General features: G+C 40.4%; 1 protein-coding gene across 2 annotated transcripts in view; it reads left to right on the top strand.

Annotated features, from left to right (window-relative positions):
* Window positions 1-941: 941 nt before the first annotated feature.
* CDC5L (cell division cycle 5 like) overlaps window positions 942-27,328 on the top strand; it is a 45,429-nt gene continuing 19,042 nt past the window's right edge. The window contains exons 1-10 of one of the 2 annotated variants that reach the window (XM_032862037.1): window positions 942-1,206; window positions 3,538-3,641; window positions 5,455-5,616; window positions 6,398-6,525; window positions 8,292-8,391; window positions 14,116-14,334; window positions 16,377-16,521; window positions 18,240-18,428; window positions 23,199-23,347; window positions 25,373-25,535. In XM_032862037.1, the coding sequence (XP_032717928.1) occupies window positions 1,162-1,206; window positions 3,538-3,641; window positions 5,455-5,616; window positions 6,398-6,525; window positions 8,292-8,391; window positions 14,116-14,334; window positions 16,377-16,521; window positions 18,240-18,428; window positions 23,199-23,347; window positions 25,373-25,535 (1,404 nt within the window). In that variant the 5' untranslated portion in view covers window positions 942-1,161. The remainder of the gene's footprint in view (window positions 1,207-3,537; window positions 3,642-5,454; window positions 5,617-6,397; window positions 6,526-8,291; window positions 8,392-14,115; window positions 14,335-16,376; window positions 16,522-18,239; window positions 18,429-23,198; window positions 23,348-25,372; window positions 25,536-27,328) is intronic. The other variant, XM_032862036.1, reaches the window with a different exon arrangement.

Raw genomic sequence — 27,328 nt, 5'->3', positions numbered from 1 at the left:
ATTAGAAGATTATATAGCTTTTCCAGAAGAGGCAAATGAAGAAATACAAAGAGAAAAGCATTATATAAATATTCAGATGTTTCTCAGTCCACTAAATATTTTCATACTTTCCAGGGTTGGCACCAAGGGGATGTTTTGAAATGGCAAGGGACACTGAGTGAGTCCCTGGGAGGTAGAATGGCAGTTTGACAATCTCTACTTCATTGGGCTTTAGGTATGTTTCAATTAATTTGCCACCCAAATTTATGAGTTAGGCTTTAACTCCACTTTTCAGATGAGGATACTGAGATTCAGCAAGGTTGTTACCCAAGTTGATGGGAGAGCTAAGATTTGAATCCAACCTGAGTTTGTCTAACACGAGTACCTGTTGATGATAATTCTTTAATATCAATCCGCATAGACTGAATAGCGATGTATGACAAACCCTGACGAGGTATTTTTGCAGGTTTCTGGGACAATCACCGATCATCCCGTGTTGTCCTTCTTGTAACAACAGCTGCCACTTTCGGGCAAGGTTATTATGTATCAGATACTGGGCTAGGTTTATGATCCCATTTAATCCTGGGGACAACGCTATGAGGTTGCTATACTATTACCTCTATTTTACAGATTAAAAAAATTAGGCTTAAATAAGCTTTTTCCTTTTCCTGAGTATTTTGCGAACAAATCCCTATTAGTTAAATGCCTAATAAAATCCTAAATTAATAAACTAACAAAGCTCTTCTCAGAGGAACGGCGCCGACTCTGCACGCGTAACGTTCTCTCTCTTCGCCACTAGGTGACGTCACGATCAACTCCTCCACAACCTTTCCTACTGAACGCTACAGGCGATATCTCGCGAGAGCCGTGGTTTCCTCCAACCCGTTTTGGGCATGCGCGCGGCGCAAGGCGCTTTACCTAGAGGTGTTTGATGGTTTTCTGCCAGTCTTCCTAGAGCTGAGCTTTAACAACAAGGCGTTTATTCCTTTCAGCAAACGGGTTCTCGCGAGACTTGCTACTCTGCTTCCCCCACCCCCACCCCAGCCTTGCGCCTGCGCAGATCTCTTCAAACCAGAAGGTCGCGCTTGGAGGAAGTGGCGGCTTTAGGTCCCGTGGCCGTAGCGCCGTTACTACTTTTGTGAAGCTTCTCTCGGCCACTTGCCAAGACACCCCGCAGTCAAGATGCCTCGAATTATGATCAAGGGGGGCGTGTGGAGGAATACCGAGGTAAGTCCCCTTTTCCCGCCGTCCGCTGCCCTCCGCCCCCTTTGGCAGCTTTTGCGCACGCGCGCGGAGGTCGGGGAGGAGAAGAGGATGCCCCTGCGGGGTCTGCATGGGGGCGGGGGCACCGCGGGGCGCACCCTCGGGGTCTTAATCTGGTGTCCCGCCCTGCGTTATCTGAGCACCCCAAGGACAGGGACTGTGATTTAATCACTTGAGGACGCGCAAGGCACATGTTAGGCCCTTAGTGAATATTTGTTGGATTGAGGACGCGCCCCCGCCTTGGAGGAACTCGCAGTGTAGAGGGGGCGGGGCAGAACATCAGTGAGAGTTGGTAATCTGTTACACCCCCTTTCCTCAGTCCGGCCTGGGTGCCTCTCTGGTAACTCAAATGTAGAGAAGTGCTATGGCCACAACTTTGTTTCTTCGTTGACTTCCTTGCAGAGGGGAAGCAGCTGGAGTGCCAAGTTCAGAGCCCGTATATGCGCGCAACCTTCTTGTTATCTGTTACCAAGGCATAGCTTGTCTGTCGTCACCACAGATCCAAGGCCTGTCTCTTCCTGTCACTCCGCCTCAGCCAGGATAGAAGCCAGATAGGACAAACTGCCTACGGTAGTCTCTCTGTTTCCAGAAATGCAATGGATGATGCCAATGGCTGGCTGAAGGGCAGCGGTGAAGGAGTAAAATACAAATAAGATTTTGGTGCAGTTTGTGTTCAGAGTGCACTGAATTTGTCAGTTTCTTGAGCACATTGTATCTTCTTACGCAATGTCTTTTTACTGCTTGTACCTTCTTGGAATGTCCTCCTACTGCTTGACATCTTCCTGACCATCTTTCAAAACAGAAACTCTTGGAATTTTTGCTCAGTCACTCTGTAAAAATAATTTACACCCCCAGTGGTCCCATGGCACCTCTTGCTTTACCCATTCGCAAGCATCACATTCTCCTGTGTGATGCTGGTAAATTTCTTAATCTCTCAGAGCCTCAGTTTTCTAATGGGAATCATCATCTTCTTTTGAGGATTAAATGAGTCAACATACAGAACAATCTGGCACGAGGAGTCTTTCAGTAAATGCTAGTTGATAACTGCTTTTTTCCAGCAGACAGCACTGCAAGAGGACCAGGTCTTGGAATCCTTAGGACCTAGGACTGTAACCAACATGAGATAGGTTGTTTGGCAGATGTTTGCATAATGAATCTAGTAGGGTGGATAACTGCTATATGTACTTAGTTGAAGATGTGTCTAAGTCTAGCAGTGTTGCAACAAAGTTACACATAAAATCTGTGACAACATTGTCTCACAACTTGCACAGAGGGAACTAGGCTGTTTAAATTTGAGAAGAGATGACTTCTGGGGGAGAGACAGATGTATAAAATCAAGTAACAGTGGGATTCCTGTGTAGTGGCCAAAGCCCTGCAGTCTTTTTAAATCTCTGATTGGGGAGGGGGGTTGTTGTGCGGGCATGGAATGGGGTGGAATGGCTCATGTATTAGGTATGTATCTCAAGTTCAGTGTGGAAAAAAGTCTAAAAGTAAAATGCCCCAAGTGCATTCATCTATTGCTTTATTATCCTTGGGATCTATGGCGTACCCTTGGACTCCTCTGGAATTCGTGAATTCCATATCGGGTTGGTCCCCTGGTGAAACAGTAACTAGAGCCTGGAGAATGAACTGACTGGTGTAACAGGCAAGAAATTCTTAATTCCTAGGTTAGACCCGAAATGTGGATTTTTGAGTTGAAGCAAGGGCTGTGGGACTAGGGAGAAAATGATATTTGTAAACTGGAGTGGAGAATGGATTCATTAGAATCTTGACTTGCTTCTTGAGGCCTGGATGAGGCCCATTTCATTCTCTTGCTAAGTATGCAAGACCATGTACCAGGTAGGTATTCAAGGGATGTTTTTTGAATGAATGAATAGATGATTGAGCTGTATCCTTTTGAGAGGATGACAGCCAAACATTGGGGAGTACTCTTTGTTAATCACTGCCAAGTAGGTTTTCTCAGATTGGGCTGTACTCCCAGTTTATTGGGGTGGGGAAGGGTTTGTGTATGAGGAAGTATAGCTGTCCTGCTGAGAGATTTTTTTTTTCTTAATTTTTTGCATTTTGCCAGTTCTGGTTTGTTGTTTGTTATTATAGTAAACGCAGTTTTTGTACTTATCTCCCCTCCTTACCTAGTGTGTGTGTGTGTGTGTGTGTGTGTGTGTGTGTGTGTGTATGTATGTGTTTATGACTTTCTCTTTCTTCCTAGGAATCCTGTCAGAGTTAATTTAAATTTTGTCTTTTCTCACTTGGAATTTTGTGATCGAATATATTTTTCTTTGACAATTTTTTTAGGATGAAATTCTGAAAGCAGCGGTAATGAAATATGGAAAAAACCAGTGGTCTAGGATTGCCTCACTGTTGCATAGAAAATCAGCAAAGCAGTGCAAAGCCAGATGGTATGTACCACTTAATGAGTGGAAAGCAGAAAGCGACCTTAATTATGATGAGGAAAATGTCAGTTCTTTGAACCTTGCCAAAGAAAGCAGGCAGTGTGATAGAACAGAAAGTATGGAGTGGGAGATGGGAATTTAGATTTAAGCCTTAGCTGTCACTTGCTTCCTGTGTGATCTTAGGCAAGCCATTTTTCTGTCCCCTCTCTCCTGTCCCTGTTTTCTCCCAATTGGGATAATAATACTTGGTCTTATCTGATGGAGATATGAGGTTCAAACAAGTTAATGTGCTTGAAAGTGTTTCGTGAAGCATAAAATAAATTTACTTTTAGTACAGATGGACTCCAGCTTCCAAGTGGATTGCGTTCCAAAAGTTTGTAAGTTGATGTAGAACTTATTTTGCTGAAGAAGTTAATGATAAATAATGGTTAAATTTTTAGGCTAGCTCACAGTTGAGTTTCCTTATTAATACAGTTGAAATACTGTTTGTTAAAAGATTTTATTTATTTATTTCAGAGAGAGAGAGAGAGAGTGTGTGTGTGTGTGTGAGGGCTCATCGTCCAAGCATGAGGAGGAGGAGAGGCAAGACTCCCTGCTGAGCAAGGAGCCCAGTTTGAGGTTTGATTCCAGGACTCTGGGATCTAGGGTCCTGGGCCGAAGGCAGACCCTCAACTGATTGAGCCACTCAGGTGCCCTTATAACAGTTGAAATACTGTATATTTGTTACCTCAGAATATAACTTAACCCAGCATTGTACTTGTGGTGTCCCCTCTTAAGTCACTGGGTGGTGGGCACATTAAGCTCTTGGCATGGGTCATCTGGCCCCAGCCTTGACCCATGTGGTACTAGGATCATATTTTGGATTGTCCAAGAGTTATTTAATTTCCTAGGGACCTGGGTGGGAGAAAGGATTGGAACGTAGAGATTGGATCCCAAAGAGGAGGATGGTCCCGAGCCTGAAGAAGTTTTGATTTCTGCTTCTGTTAGTGGAGCTAAGCTCCTGACTTAATATTTAGTAAGGTTTGTATCCTGTTTGCCAGCTAAGTAGACTGGATGGAAAAGGTGGGTGGGGTGGCGTGATAGGGAAGATAGAGGATGGCATAGTAGTTTTACTAAAATTTAAAAACTCCACATAAAGCATATGATGTTGGAAGGCATTTAGTGACTGTAAGTCAGATACTTGAAGTAAGCCAGGGTGTTGTGGAAACTGAATCAAAGTACGAGACAGTGTTTTGAAAACTAGAAACAGTAAAAACGTGAGGTGTTATTGTCTTATTTCAAAATTTCAAAATCTCTAATAAAAGTGTAAAATGAATGAAAACAATTGATGAGAAAGAAGGCATATGATCATGTTTCAGTTGGGTTACCTTTTCAAGCATTACTAATCTTGCATAATTTTTTTTTAAAAGATTTTATTTATTTATTTGACAGAGAGAGACACATAGAGAGAGGGAATACAAGCAAGGGGTGTGGGGGAGGGAGAAGCAGGCTTCCTGCTGAGCAGGGAGCCTGATGTGGGTCTTGATTCCAGGACCCTGGGATCATGACCTGACCCAAAGGCAGATGCTTAATAACTGAGCCACCCAGGTGCCTCCTAATCTTGCATAATTAAAATATAGTAGAATTTGGTGACTTAGAAAATATTGAATGGGGTCAAGTTAACCAAATAATTAACATTCTGTTGTGAACAAAGAACAGCTTTCATAATTGAAGACTGGAAGCTTGTGTTTTCCGGACACTAGAGGTTAGTATATCTAATGTTTAAATAGGATATTCACATTAGGTGACCAGTTAATGTGTAACATGGTATCTTTAATAGGTATGAGTGGCTGGATCCAAGCATTAAGAAAACAGAATGGTCCAGAGAAGAAGAAGAAAAACTCTTACACTTGGCTAAGTTGATGCCAACTCAGTGGAGGACCATTGCACCAATCATCGGAAGAACAGCTGCCCAGTGCTTGGAACATTACGAGTTTCTTTTGTAAGTCAGTTTCCAAAAACAGTATTAAAATGATGTATATCTATTGAATGAGGCTGAATAAACTTTTAGCATGTTCCGTCTTTAAACATTTAGTTGCATATCTGTCTGAGTAAAGCCAAAGGAGCTAAAGCTACTGAATTACATACTCTTAAGTCTCATATGACTGATTAAAATTATATACTTGTTATATATGTGTGTATATACATATTTATTTTTATTTTATAAGAGAGAAATCACAATTAGGCAGAGAGGCAGGTAGAGAGAGGGGGAAGCAGGATCCCTGCTGAGCAGAGAGCCTGATGTGGGACTTGATCCCAGGACCCTGAGATCATGACCTGAGTCTAAGGCAGAGGCTTAACCCACTGAGCCACCCAGGCGCCCCACTTGTTAGATATTTTTTAAAAGAATAATTTAAACATGTTAGACAAATAATATATATTTATTCTAGAAAATTGGGGATGAAGTAGTAAAAAAGCAAATAATCACCACATTGCTGAGAGTTAACCAGAACATCTTGGTTCTTAAAAATTTATTTGTATGGCTTTCCTGTATTTGTGATTAAGGAGCTGCTTGGATTGTATTTCATAGTGAATGGAAACACTAATTGAAATTAGAGTTTTAATACTATCTCTTTCAGGTGAAGCAATAGTAGAATCACTTTATTTTGTGAATGCCCATCTGTTGGGTTTTTGAAAGAAAAGAATGTCAGTGCTAGGAAACCCAGTATTTCTAAGACTATATGGTGTGATAGTGTGACAAACTTCTCTGGGCCTTTTTCTAGGGATAAAGCTGCACAGAGAGATAATGAAGAGGAAACAACAGATGATCCACGAAAACTTAAACCTGGAGAAATAGATCCAAATCCAGAAACAAAACCAGCAAGGCCTGATCCGATTGATATGGATGAGGGTGAGTGTATGCTCCTGAGGAATTTATTTTTTTCGGTAATCATAGATTCCTCCAGTCTCTTTTTAACTCTTTGAGTTTCTTTCTAAGTTCCTCTTTGTAGAATAGCAGTTCTGTCTGCAGTAGTTATTTTCTTTCTAAATGTGTCTAGTCTTCTGTGACAGAGTGATTGCTCTTTCTGGACAGTAAGTCTTTAGCTTTTGATTTTTCAATTCATGTAATGAAGCAGCGTAATACTACTAGACAGATTTCTTAAAGGCTAGTGGTAAGCCCTTGAGGATTCTGTTTCTCATTCCCATTCCATGAAGAGAGGTGGCGACAAGAAGACAGGATTTGGGGTTCCAATCCTGTTAACTACTTTGACTTCAGGCAGGTAATATAATTTTCGTGAAAAGGCAGCTCTGCAATACTGAGAGGCCTACTTCTTCAGACATTGGATCAAGAATCAGAGGAGCTGGGTGTCTGGGTGGCTTAGTGGGTTAAGCCGCTGCCTTAGTGGGTTAAGCCGCTGCCTTCGGCTCAGGTCATGATCTCAGGGTCCTGGGATCGAGACCCGCTTCGGGCTCTCTGCTCAGCAGGGAGCCTGCTTCCCTCTCTCTCTCTCTCTTTCTCTGCCTGCCTCTCTGCCTACTTGTGATCTCTCTGTGTCAAATAAATAAATAAAATCTTTAAAAAAAAAAAAAAAAGAATCAGAGGAGCTGGATTTTAGGCTCAACATCTGCCACTCACTAGCTATTTGACCTTAGTCAAGCTGTGTAATCTTTGTGAGATTTGATTCTCTTTCCTGCCAGATAGAGAATAATAGTTCTCTTACCTCGCAGGGTTGTTGTGAAGCATTCAGTGAGTATTTGTTGAGATTTTAAAATTTAAAGTTTAAAAGTAGTGGTTTCCACCTACACATTTGTCATTTGGTGAACTTTTAAAAAAACAGGTACGAGGGCCTCCCCAGAAGACCTGAGTCAGTTAGCTGGAGTGTGGAGGGAGTAATTCTGGAATCTGACTTTTTTTAAAAGTTTCCTTGTGAGTCCACTGGACAGCCTTCTATAGGAATTGCTCTAACGCATCAGTAATGAGATCTCTTTTACTGTGGGAGCCATGGAAATGTTTTGGAAGAGAGAAATAAAGGGAAAAAAGGTGTATCTAATGGGGATAATTAAATAGTAGTTGTTTACAATAGTTTTTCATGACTGGTGCTGTGCCAGTTGGTTGATGATAATGAAGGATATAATTATATGATAAATATGCTTTACCTGTTATATTTTACTTAGTTCTCAACATTCCTGTGAAATAGGAATTGTTATTCTCTTTTATAAAGAATTGTTACTTTTTTTTTTTTTTTTTTTAAGATTTTATTTATTTATTTGACAGAGAGTAGGCAGAGAGGCAGACAGAGAGAGAGGAAGGGAAGCAGGCTCCCTGCTTCACAGAGAGTCCGATGCGGGGCTCAATGCAGGACCCTGGGATCACGACCTGAGCCGAAGGCAGAGGCTTTAACCCACTGAGCCACCCAGGTGCCCTTCGTTATTCTTTTTTAATAGTTGATAAACATGCCCAGGGAGGGTAAATAAAGTATCCAGGGTCACATAGTTAGCAGGTAGTGGGCCTAGTTTTTAACTTCAGTTTTTCTGACTTCAAAACCCAAGCTATATCCATTATGCTATGCCATATAGTGATTACATTTGTGGTTTTTCTTTTAAGCAGTACAGTGTGTCTCTCACATACCTTGCTTCTGTTGGAGAACTTAGTTTTTCTTCTCTTTATTTTTGAAGATGAACTTGAGATGCTTTCTGAAGCTAGAGCCCGCCTGGCAAATACTCAGGGAAAGAAAGCCAAGAGGAAAGCAAGAGAGAAACAATTGGAAGAAGCAAGGTATGGTTGTTTCCGTCTATAGTTGAACAATTAGTCTGTGTATTTTTAGGCCCAGTAAAACTGATTTATCAACTCCATTGGGTAAGTAATAATTAGAATTGTCTAGTTGCAGTTTTGGTAATATACTTTAGTTCTTTATATTTTGGAAAAGTTTTTTGAAGTTTATTTTTTTAGTAATCTCTACATCCAGCATGGGGCTTGAACCCACAATCCCAAGATCAAGAGTTGTATGCTTCTCCAGCTGAGCCAGTCAGGTACCCCTATCTTTTGGAAAAGTCTTATTTCCCCCTTAACTTTTGCAGAGTAGATATAGAGAAAAATGTAAAAAATAAAAGTAAAACTAAAAAGATGTTGTAAGAAGTAAAAGATGTTGGCAGAGGTAATGCCAGATAGTCACTTGATATGTTAATTTGTTCTATTACCATAGGAGAGCTTCATTTGTTATAGCCATCTTGGAGTCAGATGGCTAGAGGATGCACAAGGCTATGTGACTTTTTGCATAACTGCCACTTAATCTTCTTGATTAGTATTGTGCAGGCACTGGCTGTGAAATTGGAAACCTGGCTGAATGTAGAAGGAGTTAATGAGCCTTGAACCAAATTTCAGGCTCTCATAGAAATTTTCATTTAAAAAGTGAGTGGAATTAAGTATTGTCGTGTGTTCAAGGTTTTCTCCACTTTCCCCTTCTTTTTCCTTTTGGTTAGATCTATGATTGACATAATTTCTAATGGCCCAGAAACCAAGATGAAGTGGATAAAGGGAAGATCTTAATTGTAAAAAAGCTTACTAGCTTTTGGAATTCAGGCATTGGCATAATCCTCTCAGCCTACACAGCTGCCTTTTTTGGTCCCCACACTGGGAAGTGCTTCCTGACTTGATGACTAGCATGGTGTTAATGGTTTCCCCGGTAATGACTTTGGGGTACCAGATCCTGTGATGGAGGATTCTTTCATGCCTGAGGATGCTTGTTGGCATAGCTGGCCAGTCACTAGACCAAAATAGTTATGTAAGGGGGTATGACCTGCCTGGAACAGTAAACAAACTAAGAGGAGATGCTCAGTTTTCTGCCCAGTTTTAGTCATTTTTCTCTTTTATACACTATTGAAGGTTAAGTAATGTGAGTAGGGTTGAAAAAAATTCACGTTTTCATTTTTGTCCATTGGTGTTTGGAGACCGTATATTTTGAGCCTTTTAACCATGTAGATTGGGCCAAGGATGCTTCTCTCTGAGTGTAACTGGTATTGCTTGCTTTAAATACTGTTTTGCAGATTGAAATTTATTTTGTACTGTCTCGTAGATTTTTTGTAGAATTTGTACATCTTAATAACCTGTGTTGTACGTGTATCTTAAAATAAATTAGATTGATTTGTATGCAAAATACATTGCAGGCCTGTTTCCTTTAATGCTAAATTACAGATCTGTTTTAAAGCTTTTTATTGATTATGAAAGTAATACACTTTTTCTCCCGTGTTGTACTATTTTCTCTTTGGGGAGTGGTTGATATAATGCTGGAAGCTTGGTTTTATTCACTTAGCTTTATATTGTAAAGGTTACTGATGTCATTTGAAGTCTTTATTTCCTGTATTTAAAGAATAAAATTACTTTGTAAATGTATCCTTGCAATCCTTTTTTCAATGCAGAGCTACATTTACGTGCACATACACACACAGTAACATTTGTCTAAAATTGGGTCATATAATAGATGCTGTTTTGTTGAGAGGTTAGTTGGTAATCTTATTGGAGTTCATTGTAAGCCATGAAATCATCTTTCTCTTGCTGCTTTCAAGATTTACTCCTCGTCCTTGGCTTTTAGCATTTTTAGCACGATGTTTCTGTTTGTGCTCTCTTGTGTTTGTCTGAGTTGGAGTTTGCTGATCGTTCTGGATGTATAGGTTCAGTAAATTTGGGGAATTTTCAGCCATTATGTTTTTGCATATTTTGTTCTTTTTCTCTCTCTTTTTTGGTATTCGTGTTGTGCGTTCGTTGGTGCACTTAATGATACTCCATATTTCTGTGAGGCTCTGTTCCTGTTCCTGTTTTTTTTTTTTAAAAGATTTTATTTATTTATTTGACAGACAGAGATCACAAGTAGGCAGAGAGGCAGGCAGAGAGAGAGAGAAGGAAGCAGGTTCCCCGCTGAGCAGAGAGCCCGATGCGGGGCTCGATCCCAGGACACTGAGATCATGACCTGAGCCGAAGGCAGAGGCTTTAACCCACTGAGCCACCCAGGCACCCCTATGATGTTCTGTCCCTGCTCGAATGAAAGCCCGCCTATTGGGAACTGGAGCGGGGAGAGAACCTTGTGTGTTTGGCTGCATCAGTGTGGAGTAGAATTTCTATCTCCCAGAGCTGAGAGGGGGTAAGAGAGGAGAAAGTGGGTCTTCATTCAGCTACCACAGACTCTCACTTTTTTTAAACCGAATTTTACTAGATTGGTAGCCGGGGTGCAGGGGTGCAAGAGCACCCGGCTCGGGGTGTCCCAAACCTACCAGGTTCCGCCACTCGCTGTGACAAAATCCAAACGCAGAGACAACTGGTGATGGAACAAGAAAAGAAAGTATTTCGATGAGGTCACCACCGGGGAGACCATGGACTAGCATCTCAGAGACTCTCCAAAGTGCCAAAAATATTTCCAGGTTTTTTGGAACAAAGGTCAGTGGGTACCTGCATGCTGGCAGGAAAGGGTAGGTCAGTCACTGTCTTAGAGTCAATCATGCAGCGTCTCGCTGGCTCGGGGCAGTCCTTACTGCTTGAGGGGGTAGTTTCTGTTCCCATCAGGGGTTGCTTTGCTTCCAGGGTCTTTTCCTGAGTTAAGAGATAAGTTGGAAAAAATAACTTAATCAGTTAGAAAGTACAGACTGATATCATCCTGGGGGTAGTTGAAATCCTCTTTTAGATTTTCTTGAATAAATGTTTCTTCACTGTATCTCCTTAGGATCCTTTCCAGAGACTTAAATATTTTTCCTTTCAAAAGACTTTTAAACATTTTTTTCTAATTTTTGTCAGTATATAGTAGCAGCTTCCAGCATGAGGCTCTGCATACTGATTTCCCCCATTGATAATTGTAGATAACTTTTCTCATCATTAAATCATTAAAATTAGTGTCGTGGGAAAGTACAAAAATAAAGATGAAATGAAATTCCAACTTTTATTTATTTATTTATTCATTTTTAAAAGATTTATTTATTTGTCAGAGAGAGAGCACAAGCAGGCACAGTGGCCTGCAGAGGCAGAGGGAGAAGCAGGCTCCCCGCTGGTCAAGGAGCCCAATACGGGACTTGATCCCAGGACCCCAGGATCATGACCCGAGGCAAAGGTGGCGGCTTAACTGACTGAGCCACCCAGGCGTCCCGAAATTCCAACTTTTAGTGATTATTACTGTTAATATTTTGGTGGACATGTTTTGTATCTTATGTGCATATGTTCACTGATAGATATGCATGTAATTTTTACATGTTGCTCTGTAATATGTGAACTTGGTAACATTTTTGACACACCAGTATGTCTTGAAAATCTTTCCATGGCAGAGTAGATTTATAGGTTTTTTTAAAGGTTATTCAGATACCTGTATAATAACCTGTCTTACAGCTATGCAGTAAATTCTTTTTTTTTTTTTTTTTTTTGGTTCATTGAGGCATTTTATTTGCATGTATGTATTACATCCCTGGAAAAAGAATCCCAGGATTTTCCCTTCTGTGTATTTTTTTTTTTTTTTTAAAGATTTTATTTATTTACTTGACAGACAGAGATCACAAGTAGGCAGAGAGGCAGGCAGAGAGAGAGGAGGAAGCAGGCTCCCTGCTGAGCAGAGAGCCCGATGCGGGGCTCGATCCCAGGACCCTGAGATCATGACCTGAGCCGAAGGCAGAGGCTTAACCCACTGAGCCACCCAGGCGCCCCCTTCTGTGTATTTCTGTCTTGCTTCTTCATGGTCCATGATGCCAGCTGAGGTTGTCAGTACAATGACACCAAACTGGCAGGATGGGAGCAGGTTATTCTGCCATTTTTCTAGATCTTTCAGTTGTACATCAAGTCTGGGGCTGATCACTCCACACTTGTTCAGCCTGCCTGTGAGGTTCACAACAATCTTCCCCGCTCTGTGAGCATCAGTGATTTCAAATTCGTCAGTGTAACCGTGCTTTATCATCCTAGTGAGAAACCGGACGATGACTTTGGAGCACGGCCTAATAAGAACCTGGCATTTGCCTCTCTTTTCAGCATTGTTCATGCTCTTGAGAGCATCTGCCAGGACATTCATGCACACCATTATGGTGGCAAAGAAAGATGGCGGAAAGAGCGCAGTAAATCCTCTTAACTAATTTCTTATTATTGGATGTTCAGATTGTGTCCAGTTATTAGCTAATAAAGAGTGCTTGGTGAAGTCTTGTAGCTAAAGCCTTGTTCATGGTATTTATTTCTTTTAGGCTAAAGACTGAGGAGTGAAATTTTTGGGTTTAAAAAAAAGGTGAGAAACTTTAGGGGTTTTAATGTATATTTCCAAATTATCTTTGGGGAAAGCTATACTAGTTTACTTTCCATTACCAGGGTGGGTGACTGTCCACTTTTTGCATACTTGCCATTAAAACAAAGAACTGAACACTTAATGAGATATGCAGAATTGGTACTTGATTTGATTTATGATTCTTAGCTATGTATACCTTTTAACATTTTGGCTATTTGGATCTTTTTCCTTAGTGAACTATTTATTTCCTTCTGCTTTTTTTTCCTCCTTAGGCTACATTAAAAAAAAAAACCTGCGTAGATTGTTTATATCTAACCATTGCCTCTCTATATATATGTTTTTTTAATATTTTATTTATTTATTTGACAGAGATGACAAGTAGGCAGAGAGGCAGGCAGAGAGAGAGAGAGAGAGAGAGAGAGAGAGAAGCAGGCTCCCTGCTGAGCAGAGAGCCTGATGCAGGGCTCGATCCCAGGACACTGAGATCACAATCTGAGCTGAAGGCAGAGGCTTAACCTACTGAGCCACCCAGGCGCCCCAACCATCACCAATACTAATTGCAAATGTTTTTTCCTGTTAATTTTGTTACATGATTAAAAAAAAATTAGTGCTGGGGCGCCTGGGTGGCTCAGTGGGTTAAAGCCTCTGCCTTCGGCTCAGGTCATGATCCCAGGGTCCTGGGATTGAGCCCCACATCGGGCTCTCTGTTCAGCGGGGAGCCTGCTTCCTCCTCTCTCTCTGCCTGCCTCTCTGCCTGCTTCTGACCTCTCTCTCTCTGTCAAATAAATAAATAAAATCTTTAAAAAAAAAAAACTTCTGTAGAGATATAAAACTTGAAATTCAAAGCTGTTGGGGCAGCTGCCTGGCTCAGTTGGTAGAATATGCAACTCGATTTCAGGGTTGTGAGTTTAAGCCCCATGTTGGGTGTAGATATTACTTAAAATCTTAAAAAAAATAGAAAGGTGTTGATCTTTATCTTTGCCCTTTATTTAATTTGTATCAGGTGAATACATTCCTGTCCAGAGATCAGACACGCATATTTACTTGTAATTCCTTCTGGTTTCTCTTTTTGCTTTCTTTTTGTTTGTGTGTGGAACCATTAAGTCAAAAGGGGAATTCCCATCTTCAGTGTTTTGGTTAATGGTGTGAGATGAGGATTTAAATAAATATTTCTTCCCCAAATAACCAAATAGTTTTCTTAGGATGATCCATCCCTTCCCCATGGTATGTGATTTTCAAAGTGATCTTGTCTTTTTCTTCAGGCGTCTTGCAGCCCTCCAGAAGAGAAGAGAACTTCGAGCAGCTGGCATAGAAATTCAGAAGAAGAGAAAAAAGAAGAGAGGAGTTGATTATAATGCTGAAATTCCATTTGAAAAAAAGCCTGCTCTTGGTTTTTACGATACTTCTGAGGAAAACTACCAGGCTCTTGATGCAGATTTCAGAAAATTAAGACAACAGGATCTTGATGGGGAACTAAGATCGTAAGTTGCCTTACGTATAGTTGCCTTAAGTATAGTAGGAGTTTTACAGAGGTCCATGCATTATCCTTGTCAGAGCCAGATTTTTATGGTTCAGGACAATGTGGCCTACATAGTGTTTTTGTTTATTTACTGTGTTCATCTTTCTGAGAAAACCAGTGACCCTTGCTGTCATGTTTTTGGCGCAGAAGGCTCTTTGGCTCTCTTGAAATGTCAGCATTTGGCTCTTAGTGTACTGTCTGCTCACTTAGTCACCATCTTAACGTTTATGTACATTTGTGAATGGGTTAGTTATTTTACTAATGGCCTGAGGCATCTGTCAAAGTCTGGTCTGGTTCTTTTTGTCTTTTCTATTGAAAATTCTGACTTGTTTTTCTTAGAATTAAAAAGAAGAAAGTTAACTGATGCATACCTAAATCTTTTTAACTAGTGGGGATAAGTGTATTTATAAATTGTCTAAGGGTGCAGAGGATTTTGCCCATTTTTTTAAAAATTTTTTATTTTTTTATAAACATATAATGTATTATTAGCCCTAGGGGTACAGGTCTGTGAATCGTCAGGCTTACACACTTCACGGCACTCACCATAGCACATACCCTCCCCAATGTCCATAACCCTACCACCCTCTCTCGAACCCCCTCCCCCCAGCAACCCTCAGTTTGTTTTGTGAGATTAAGAGTCACTTATGGTTTGTCTCCCTCCTGATCCCATCTTGTTTCATTTATTCTTTTCCTACCCCCCAGGATTTTGCCCATTTTTAGGGATTTTTAGGGTTTCTCCATTCTTGCATCTGAATATTACAGGGAGAAGCTTTTCTTATTGTCAGAGAGTTTTAGTTTTCTACTACCTCACTGACCTTCCATTTTTGTTGACATGAATTGGTACTAAATGACAGATGTCAGGCACTGTAAAACAGGATTTTCTTGGATGTACTCCATTATATTTATTTCCCACATTAAGACATTGTTTTAGGTAGCCTGTGCAAATGAAGAGGTTGAAGTGGGAGCAGATCATCTGGAAGAGGCTACCATGCTGACTGGGAAGGGGCATTCTTAGAGCTTTCAGAGGTGGCCTTGAGCCTGGTGTTTGTATCCAATTGTCAGGGCTTAAATAGCCTTTAAAAAATTTGTGAATTAAAAAGAATCATAATGAAAAAGAAAGAATCGTAAACAATTGAAGAACAGATCTTTATTTATTTATTTATTTATTTATTTGACAGACAGGGGTCACAAATAGGCAGAGAGGCAGGCAGAGAGAGAGGGGGAAGCAGGCTCCCCTCTAAGCAGAGAGCCCGATGTGGGGCTCGATCTCAGGACCCTGGAATCATGACCTGAGCCGAAGGCAGAAGCTTTAATCCACTGAGCCACCAAGGCACCCCAAAGAACAGATTTTTAAAGATTTTGTTTATTGAGAGAGTGAGAGCAGGAACCAAGGGATAGGGACAAGCAGACTCCCCAGTGAGTGGAGCCCTCCTCGGGGCTTGATCCTGTAACCCTGAGATCGTGACCTGAGCTGAAATCAAGAGTCAGATGCTCAACTTACTATACCACCCAGGTGCCCCAAAGAACAGTTTTAAAGAGAAATTTAAAAATTCAGTGTTTTAATCCTATCCTGTTCATATAATTATCCCATTTTGTATGCTTGTAACCTTCATTTTGGTATGCGCACACATGTACCTTTGTAAGAGTATTATCACGATGTAGGAGTAGTTTTTTGTTTTGAAATTATACATAACATTTTGCTTATCATCATAGTCTTGTATAGGCTTAATGTTTGGTACCTAATTTATTTAGTACTATATCTTATTTTCTTAATAATTGTGTTTCAATTCTAAGTCACATTCCTCTTGAGTATAGTGGGTAACTGATGGTATAGGGCACAGCTTAATGTATTTGGATTTTATCTTTTTATCTGTGATTTTCTTAGGAATGGGATTATTTGGTTCAATAATTTGTTCAGTAAGTGTATGAGTATTTACATGGCTTTTGCTGTTATTGATTATATGTAACTTTACAAAATCTCTTACCTACTTTGATTCATGACAGTGAAAAAGAAGGAAGAGACAGAAAAAAAGACAAGCAACATTTGAAAAGGAAAAAAGAATCTGATTTACCATCAGCCATTCTTCAGACTAGTGGTGTTTCTGAATTTACCAAAAAGAGAAGCAAACTAGTACTTCCTGCCCCTCAGGTAATCTGTTAAAGCAGTTTTTCATTGTGTGAACTCATATCTTTATTATTTATTTAGTAATGTATGAGGGTTTATGTGCCAGGTTTTTCTTAGGTGTTGGGTGCCCTTAAGAAGTTCACAGTGTAAGAGGTGAACCACATAAAAATAAGTCATTGTGATATAGTATGATAAATAAGTAACAATTTTTCTGTACAAATTGTTGTATCAGGCCTTAAACTGTTCTTGTGGTGGTTTAGTAAGTAATTGTCTTAATAATTTGCAAAGAGGTTAGTGCTCCTGGCCTCTTATTGTAGCTCACTAGTGTAAAGGTGATATTTGGCTTTGTGGACTTTAGGCTGCTTTCCTTTTTAAAGATTTTATTTATTTGAGAGTGAAAGAGAGCATGTGCTCACATGAGCATGAGTTGGGGGAGGGGCAGAGTGGGAGGTGGAGGGGCAGAGTGGGAGGTAGAGGGGCAAGTGGACTCTACTGAGCTTAGAGGCCAATATGGGTCTCTTTCTCACAACCCTGAGATCATGACCTGAACTGAAACCAAGAGTTGGAGGCTTAACCAATTGTGGCACTCAGGCACCCCCCGCCCCCCGCCCCCCTTTTTTAAGGTAGGCTCCAGTACTGGGCTTGAACTCACAGCACTTAGATGAAGAGCTGAGCTGAGATTAAGAGTCAGGTCCTTAACCATGTAGCCACCCAGGCATGCCTAGGGTGCTTTCTTTTAGGGAGTGTCTTATTGCGTCATACTTTTCTTTTTGGGACAACACTGTGAAAATTAATGTGGGAGCTGTGGAGAAGAGAGAAAGAAACATACCCTCATTCAGCTTATCCAGTCTCTCTTCCTTTGACTTAATTATAGTTGATCAAAACTATGGGAGTTTTGAATAAGTTCTTGTTTTATTTTGAGTTGTACAGCACCATAGAATTGGGTGGTTTAATGGAGTAGAGGGATGGAGCTAAGGGGATGGAAGAGCTTTCTCCAGATGATGTGCTGGCTGCATCTACGTGAAATTCTTGGGTATAAATGTGACTCACATAAGTTTCTCAGATGCTGCCATTCCATACTTTCTAAACTAAGAGTTTGCTTATAACTTTTTTTCTTAGCTCTCCTTAGGATGTTTATTTTTGTAAAATTACTAAGATAACGCTTTTAGATTTTTCTCCGGCATCTTGTGGCTCAGGGGACTCTGATTTTTTTTTTAAGATTTTATTTATTTGACACACAGTGGGTCGGGGAGAGAGCAGGCACAAGCAGGGGAAGCAGCAGGCAGAGAGAAGCAGGCTCCATGCTGAGCAAGGACCCTGATGTGGGGCTCAATCCCAGGACTCAGGCACCCGCTTAACTTACTGAGCCACCCAGGTGTCCCAGACTCTTTTATTTTAATTGGCTTTCATTCCGCCCCTCCCTCTGATAGTTTTATAAAAACATGAATCTTTTACATTCTTGGTTTATTAGTATGTTAGTTGTTTTGAAAGAATTTCGTTATGGAAATATAAGACTTTGCAGCTTGATAGTATATCGTATATGGAATTTTCCCCTTTATTATATAGGGAAGACTTTTAAAAACTTTATCATAGAAATTTTCAGATCGACAGCGAAGAAAGTAGTACCCCTGTGTACTCATCACATAGCTTCAGCAGTTCATCTTTTTGGAATGTGAGAGTTTTAAGCTGTGTTATTCTCTGGCTAAAATATTGCTGCATGGGTGATAACTGTGTCTTTTTAGATTTCAGATGCAGAACTCCAGGAGGTTGTAAAAGTAGGCCAAGCAAGTGAAATTGCACGTCAGACTGCTGAGGAATCTGGCATAACGAACTCTGCCTCCAGTACTCTCTTGTCCGAGTACAATGTCACCAACAACAGCATTGCTCTTAGAACACCTCGCACACCAGCTTCCCAGGATAGAATTCTGCAGGTAAGCTGTCATATAGTAGCTTGAGCCTTTCACCTTGTAATCCTTGAAAATGTCAGAAGGAGAACGCTATGTGATTTGGTTTGTTTCTTTTAGGGTAAACAGTTTGAAACTGAATCCTGAATGCATAGATTCTGGAGGTTTTATTAGGGAAGCAAAATTAGCAGATTAATTAGGTGGTTTCATTTCCACAATTTATTAATTCATAGGGTTGTTTTTTTTTTCCCCCTCAAGCCAGCTCTTCCTCCTTCATTAATCTTTACTATCTGTTAATAAGGCACAGCATTTTAAAATTCACATTGCCTAGCAATCCTAGAAAGCTGGTGTATGTAGTTTTTTTTTTTTTTTTTTTTTTTAATTTAAATTTTAGTTAACAGTCGGTATTGGTCTCGGGAGTTGTAATAGTGATTTTTATTTATTTTTATTTATTTATTTATTTTAGAAAAAGATTTATTTATTTGACAGACAGAGATCGCAGGTAGGCAGAGAGGCAGGCAGAGAGGAAGCAGGCTCCCCGCTGAGCAGAGAGCCCAATGCGGGGCTGGATCCCAGGACCCTGAGATCATGACCTGAGCTGAAGGCAGAGGCCTTAACCCACTGAGCCACCCAGGCGCCCCAGTAATAGTGATTTTTTAAACTTCCTTGGATTTCTGTACTTAGCTTGGGACAGGCTGCCATCAGTGCCTTCCCTCTCTCTCCTAAACACGTAAGGTGTACAGCTCTTTGTGTTCTTAGGGAGTTTATATGTCAGAGAATAGATAAACCTAACAAAACACTTGATTACCCTTACATCTCATTTCCTCTTCTCTGATAGCCAGAAATAGAATTATTTATTTATTTATTCATTCATTCATTCATTCATTCATTTTTTAGACAGGGAGTGCATGCAAGTGGGGTATGTGGAGGGGCAGAGGGAGAGAGAGAGAGAGAATCCTGAGCCTGATGCAGGACTTGATCCCACGACCCTGAGATCATGACCTGGGCTGAAATCAAGAGTCGGATGCCTAACTGACTATGCCACCCAGGTGCCCCCAGAAATACAACGTTAAGGTCTTGATTTGGCGTCAGATAGTTCTGTAAACTTACCAAGAGGAATGGTTGTGCTCCTTGTTGCTTGCTCTCCAGAGGCACCAGTTGCAGCTGTTGGTTTTTACCACCTTATTACTAGGACACTTACAACTTACTGACTTATTTTTAGTTCTAGCCATATTTCCACTTGGGAATTTGAACATTTGGCTCTCACCCCCTCTTCCTCTACCATGCATATGCACTCTTTTTCCATGCCTTCATATTCCATTATGGTTACATCATAAATTTGGTTAGCTCTGGATCATAGTTTACTTTATGATTGTGTAAACCAAGTTTGTTACTGAACCTGTGAGGTGCCTAATAATTACTATACTGCTAATAATTATTATACATTATTAGTTTTTCTTTGAGTTAATGCTTATTCACATGCTGAGTTTTTTGATTACTTAGCAGGAATTCAACTCTAGACTTGACACTATCTCTGCAAATTTCCTCTAATCTGATCAAATTTAGATATTCTTAGCTTTTTGAAGAAGTCTTTCTCAGAATTTCTGAATGTTCTATTCTGGACTGATTACTCTTTAGATCTTGTTAACAGCTTATTCTCTTGATTTCCTGGGACCCTAGAAAGTCCATTGTATCGCCTCTTCCCTGGCTCCTGTGCCTTTGGTTTTCTTGGTTTATGCCCTTGTTAGTGAAGCATTTCCTTTAGTAACTTTCTGAGGATGGTTTCATGGCAGATGGAATTTTTAAGACCTTGCATATCTATAAATTATGTTCTGTCCTCTTAACTGATTGATAGTGTAACTGCGTGTAGAATTCCAGATTGAAATCTTTTTTCTTTTTTCCCCCTTTTTAAGTAAGCTCTATACCCAGTGTGGGGCTTGAACTCATGACCCTGAGATCAAGAGCTACGTGCTCCACTGAATGAGTCAACCAGGCACTCCCAGATTGAAGTGGTTTTTATTTACAGTTTTGAAGGCAGTGCTCCCACAACTTCTGGGCTTTTATTATAGCTTTTGAGCACCTGTGTCACTTAGGTTGTTAATAGCAAACCCCTTTTGCTCTTCCTCTGGAAGCTTGTATGATCATCTCTTTTTCACATGCATATTTCTTGGTGTGGGTCTGTTTTCAGTCACTGTGCTAGGTACTTGGTGGATCTTTTCATTCATGGCCTTTGATTCTGGGACATTATTTTGAAAATTTTTGTTTCCTCCTTTCTTTGGTATTTTCCTTTTTATGAACCTTAAATATTCTTATTCCTCTCTGGTTTTCTGTTTTAATGGACCTTTTGATTTATTGTTTGGAGATTTTCTGAATTTTGTCTTTGTTCAGGTTTTGAATTTTTATTATCACATTTTAGTTTCTTTTTTTTTCACATTTTAGTTTCTAAGAGCTCTTTATTTAATGAATATTTTGTTTTCTTACTTTGAGGCTATTAATGATGATTTTGTTTTTGTAAGTTTTCTTTTCCTTGAATAGTATTTAAGTTTCTTTGGTCTTCTGTTTTTCATATTAGATGTTTTCTCAAATATCTTTTCATCTTTAGCTCTCTGCCTATATCTAAGGGTTAAGGGCATGACAATTAAAAGTAGACTAGAAGCTCCTTGGGTATGGGTAAGGCCTCCTTGATTCCAGGCTGAACTGGCTAGGGGAGTTTCATTGGCAAAATCTGTTCTTTTCTTTTTTTTAAAGATTTATTTATTTGTTTTAGAGAGCTCACATGCACAGGGGAAGGAGCAAAGGGAGAGGGAGAGAATCTCAAGCAGATTTCCTGCTGAGTGTGAAACCTGATCTGGGGTTAGTGTCATGACCCTGAGATGATGACCTGAGCCGAAATCAAGAGTTGGATACCCAACCAACTGAGCCACCCAGGTGCCCATCATTGGCAAATTCTTGATGTCAGTATTTCTACATCTTTTTTTGGGGTTAGATTCCTGAGAGAAGTGGCTTCCAATCTCCTGCCCAGAGGTATAAAGCTGGCCAGCCTTTTGAGAGCCTAGTTGAGGAAAAGTGTTTTTTATTTGGATGAGCAAAAAGAACACACACAGGGCCTTGATAATGTGAAATTCATGTTTTTTTCCATGAATATGAACCAACAGAGTAATGGAATAAGCCTGGCTCTCGTTATCTTCATTTTGCCTCAAAACTTACTGGCTTAAAACATTTCATTGTGCTAATGGTCTTTGCTGGTCAGGAATTTGGACAGGGCACAGAAAGAATGGCTTATCTTGGGGCGCCTGGGTGGCTCAGACGGTTGGGCCTCTGCTTTCTGCTCAGGTTGTGATCTCAGGGTCCTGGGATTGAGCCCCGTTTTGGGCTCTCTGCTCAGCAGGGAGCCTGCTTCCCTCTCTCTCTCTGCCTGCCTCTCTGCCTACTTGTGATCTCTCTCTCTGTGTCAAATAAATAAATAATGTTAAAAAAAAAAAAAGAATGGCTTATCTCTGTTCTGTGATGTCTAGGGCCTCAGCTAAGAAGACTCAACATTTGGGGGTGTCTTGACACATAGGGGCTTGAATCATCTCTCTGTGTCTGGTAGTTGAAGCTGGCTGTGGGTTGGGTCCTCACCTGGGAATGGGGAGTAAATCTACATGTGGCCTCTCTGTGGCTTGGGCTTTCTTTCAGCATGTGGCCTCAGAATAGTTGAACTTCTCCCATGGTGTCTCTAGGCTCCAGTGGGGGTGTTGTAGAGTGTGCTGGAAAGCTGTGTTTTTTGCTTACCCTGCCTTGGAAGTCCAGCAGTGTCACTGTTGTACTTTGTTAGTTACAGGTAATTCACAAGGCTACCTGGATACAAAAGGCATATCAAGGTTGGATCACAAGAAGAGCACAAGAGATGAGAGATATGGCTGTGACTATCTTGAAAGATGTAGTTTCTCACAGGGCTGGAGTTGGGGATGAGGAGATTGTAGGTCCAGTGATCGTAGTGAGTGTTGAGTTGTGGTAGGGGGGCTAAAGAGCATTGTTAGACTTGCCTAAAGAGAACAGCGAGACTTCAGAAAGGAACCTCCTCTCAAGAGTTTTCGCAGGAAGTGGATAGGCCAGTTAGTGATATCTTAACTTCTCAGTAGAAGAAACTGAGACTCAGGGGCTAATGAAGACTAAGTGAGTTCATAATAAAGCCAGACTAAAATCTGGGTATTCTGGGGATGCCTGGTGGCTAAGTCAGTTAAGCGTCTCATTCTTGATTTTGGCTCAGGTCATGATCTCAGGGTCATGAGGTTCAGTCCTGTGTTGGGCTCTGTGTGGAGTGTGGAGCCTGCCTAAGATTCTTTCTCTCTTCCTTTGCCCTTACCCACCTCCCCTGCTCACGCGTGTATGCGTGCTCGTTTGCTCATGCACTCTGTCTCTCACTTTCTCTAAAAAAAAAAAAAAAAAAAAATCTGGGTGTTCTGACACTTAGACTTGGCTCACATTGGGAAATTTGAATTCTTAATTCTTTATGATTGTAAAGAGATTTGGCACAGGTAATAAAGCTTTTGGGTCATGATAATTTCATTTCAAAACATTTCTTGACATTTTAAACTACATTCCAAAACCTCTGACATGCTGTGTTAGACTGATAGAGGAATGGAGGTATTGAATTCTGCCATGGCCCGGAGTTAATTTTCTCTCTTGGTGTTTATTAAGATAAGGTATAAGAATTCTGTCTCCTTTGAGATTCAGGTCATAGGACCAGAAGAGAGGATTCTGCTATCCTGCCTGCACTGTTAAAACACACTTCTTTACCTTCTTGTTTATCAGGAAGCTCAGAATCTCATGGCTCTGACCAATGTGGACACCCCATTAAAAGGTGGACTTAACACGCCTTTGCACGAGAGTGACTTCTCAGGTGTGACGCCACAGCGGCAGGTTGTACAGACCCCAAACACAGTTCTTTCTACCCCATTCAGGTACTGTGAATAAATTTTTTTTTTTCCTGTTGTAGGAAAACTGGAATCCAAGGGTTGGGGGTATTTGCTTTAGTAATGTTGATAGAGAATGGAAATAAGTGTTTAACTTGCCTTTTTGGTTTCTTCTCACTCATAGTAGTAAATAACATAATAATATCCAGGAATTGGTTAAAACTGTCTGGAACTTTTTTTTTATTTCAGAGTTTCTGATGCTGTCACCTTGTTTCTGAATTCATTTTATCTGATTGAAAAGGACGAATGAAGGCGCCTGGGTGGCTCAGTGGGTTAAACCCCTGCCTTTGGCTCAGGTCATGATCTCAGGGTCCTGGGATCGAGCTCCCCATCAGGCTCTCTGCTCAGCGGGGAACCTGCTTCCTCCTCTCTCTCCACCTGCCTCTCTGCCTACTTTTGATCTCTGTCAAATAAACAAATAAAATATAAAAAAAAAAAAAAAAGAAAAGGACGAATGAGTCCACTCTTCATGATCATTTGTTGAATTTTATGAAAATTGTAGTCCTTTATCTGTATATTACTTCTGCTTTTCTCCTAGCACTTCATTATGAAAATTTCTAACATTCAGAGAGGTTAAAAGAGTAGGAAAACAAACATCTATATTACTTCCCACCTAGATTCTGCAGTTGTTAACATCTTACTCTGTTTGCTTTATCATATATCTATCTGTAAGTCCATCCAATTTTTAAATGCATTTCAAAGTAAGTTGCAGGTTTCTGTGCCTTTCACTTCTACCACTGTCTTGTGCATATCATTAACTAGAGGTCAAAGTTAGTCTTTGTTTATAATTTTTGTTTTAAGTTACTTTTTTTTTTTTTAAAGATTTTATTTATTTATTTGACAGATCACAAGTAGGCAGAGAGAGAGAGAGAGGGAGGGAGAAGCAGGCTCCCTGCTGAGCAGAGAGCCCGATGCGGGGCTCGATCCACGACTCTGAGTTCATGACCTGAGCCAAAGGCAGAGGCTTTAACCCACTGAGCCACCCAGGTGTCCCAAGTTACTGTTTTTTAAGAAGAATTTTTAAGATAAAAATGCTGTAGAAGCGAGTCATATTAAAATGAACTTTGAGCTTTTAAGGTTGGAAATCTTTGGGCTTTACTTTTAATTTTCAGTGTTAAGGTAGGTCCTCCTCCTGGTTGTTTGGTATAGGAAGCATCTCAAACTGTTAGAGCTGTACCTGACAGCAGGATTGAGAAGCATCGGCAGCCAAATCCTTAAATGATATTTAATAATTTTGCAAGGCTTGTAGGAGAGCCTAATCCCTCTTTTTCCGTGTATGTCTTGTCTCAACTAGACTATAAACTCCTTTGGGACAGGGACCGTGTCCCATGATAATACCCCACCTCACCTTTGGGAACACCTGTCTGGCAGCGCCACTTGTCTGCAGCAGAGCCAAGATACAGGAAATAAGCAACAACAACAACAACAATGAAAGACTTTGATCAGTTAAAATTTAAGTTGCAGAGTCTGTGGACTTTTATTCCTAAGAGAATCTCTGTCCTCACTCATATATAGGCCTGGTGTTTGGTTTCCAAACAAAATGTAAAGGTAGGAGCTATCACGTATACCCATGATAGTGGTGCTCTAGCCAACAGACCCTGTTGGTGAGGGGCAGATGATAAGATGAAGACCCTGAGCTCAAAAAGAGTTTCCTAGGGGTGTTTGAGCATGGTGGCTGACCTCCATGTTCTTAGCCGCCCTGCAGTGTGCCAAGGAAAGGTTGAAATAATGTTTGGTGGGCCTAGTTCAGCAGGGCAAGAGAGTGTCAAATGTTGTAACTTGAAGTCATTAAAGTGAAAAGATGATGTGTAAATGCTAAGCTGCTAGAATTAAACCTGTATTTTAACCTAGAGAGCTAACTTAAAACCAGGTAGGGAGACAGAATTTCTGTGATCTTTGTTTCTTTTATGCTTTCACATTATTTTCACGTAAAATAGTTGATGTTAAAAACATTTGAAAGCATGATCCAGATAAAATTGGCACTTCTATTAATTGGAATTTCTGCCTTGCTAGGACTCCATCTCATGGAGCTGAAGGATTGACTCCCCGCAGTGGGACAACTCCCAAACCAGTTATTAACTCCACCCCTGGTAGAACGCCTCTTCGAGACAAGTTAAACATTAATCCTGAGGATGGAATGGCAGACTACAGTGACCCCTCTTATGTGAAGCAGATGGTACATGTCAATTCCCTTTTAATACTCTTTTTAAAAAAAACTGTTCTGTCTCATGGGTGCTGTGTTAAAATATTTCCCCTTGTTGGTGCATATTGCATACACCTTAAGAAACTACACCTGCAAACGCCAGAAAAGAATGATTGGAGGACTTGAGGAGGAGATCCTTTTGGTTTCATAAACCTACTTACTCGTAATATATTTGTGATTATTGATTATGCTGATAGGAATGTTCCTTGTATCTCATATGGTTTTATTTTTTATCATTTAATGACTAAATAGTTTACTTTCTTGAATGATACTTTTTTTTTCTATTCCTGTAAAATAAAATTTGAGTTTGGAACATCTCATAAATTAGGTTTTGAACCTTGATTCCTCTGTTTGCTCCATATTTTTGGAAGAACAATCTAGATCTCAAAGTTAAGTTGATGTTTACTGCTTATCTTAGTGAAGTTTTCCTTTGTGTATTTTGCAAACTGATCTAGACAGCTAATTATAAAAGCCACCGTTTTATTTCTGCCCTTGTTACTGCTTTTATTATGTCACTGTGGATCCTTTATGTGATGCCACAGAAAATCATTGTGAGTTTCCTTTTAATGAGTTCCAACTTCATTGGTCTATTTTCATTTTACAAATTTAATTCTAACTTCATGTCTAGATTTGGTTAGTTTAGAATTTTTTTGATGCCCAAGTTGATATCAACTAATGTCAACTGTGAATGGCTAAATGACAACAAATGAAGAACGTAATGTGTGCAAAGCACTGATCTGGAGACTTGAAAGGATCTGAGGTTGAGTAAAGATGTCCTTTGTCTTAAGAAGTTTATACTCTGGAGAGATTGGCATACTAAACCAAGTCTGAAAATAATTATAACATAAGAACAGAATAAGCTCTCTGAGTAAAACCAACGTACTTAGGGTGGCCAAAGATAGAAATTACCACACTTGCTGGGTGGGCACTTGGAAAGCCTTCGTTGAGGAGGTATGCTCAGTAGATTGGGGGCTATCTCAGATGGAGGCCATGATATGAGTAAGCATGGAGCATGTTTTGGACATAGCAGCTCATCGGGTCCTCACACCTACCATACATGTAATGCAGCTGTGGGGAATGACACTGGAAAGGTAAGCCAGGGATGTACTGGGGAAAACTTTGGGTACCAGGGAGTTTCTCTGGGGAAATGTAGACTGTTTTCTTTGGCCATTATATGATCTAGTAATTCCTTCCTCCTTTCCTCCCTGGCCTTCCTTCCTTCCCTTTCCTTTCTTTCTCCCTCCCTCCTTCCCTCCTCTCCTTCCTTCCTTCCATTTGTTTTTAAGTAAACTCTATGCCCAACATGGGGTTTGAACTCAAAACCCCGAGATCAAGAGTTACATGCTTTACTGACTCAGCCAGCCAGGTACCCTGTGATAATTCTATTAAAAATAAACACACACAGGGGCGCCTGGGTGGCTCAGTGGGTTAAGGCCTCTGCCTTCTGCTCAGGTCATGATCCCAGGGTCCTGGGATCAAGCCCCGCATCGGGCTCTCTGCTCGGCAGGGAGCCTGCTTCCTCCTCTCTCTCTACCTGTCTCTCTGCCTACTTGTGATCTCTGTCAAATAAATAAATAAAATATTAAAAAAAATAAATAAACACACACAAAAATTCAAGTACCTTTTCAGATTAGGTTTTATTAGTCCAAGGACAAATTGACTTTTGAACAACTTCTTTTCATTTGCTGTTATATTTCAGTGTCAGAAATGTTTTCCTTAAATGGAAATCTGAAAGGATTTTTCTGCCTCTACAGAGGTAATTCCCA

This window comes from Lontra canadensis, unplaced genomic scaffold (assembly GCF_010015895.1).
Source record: "Lontra canadensis isolate GAN:19392208 unplaced genomic scaffold, GSC_riverotter_1.0 scaffold23, whole genome shotgun sequence".
NCBI classification, from domain to species: domain Eukaryota; kingdom Metazoa; phylum Chordata; class Mammalia; order Carnivora; family Mustelidae; genus Lontra; species Lontra canadensis.
Note: the sequence above shows the minus strand (reverse complement) of the source record. Positions and strands in the feature narration are given on the sequence as shown.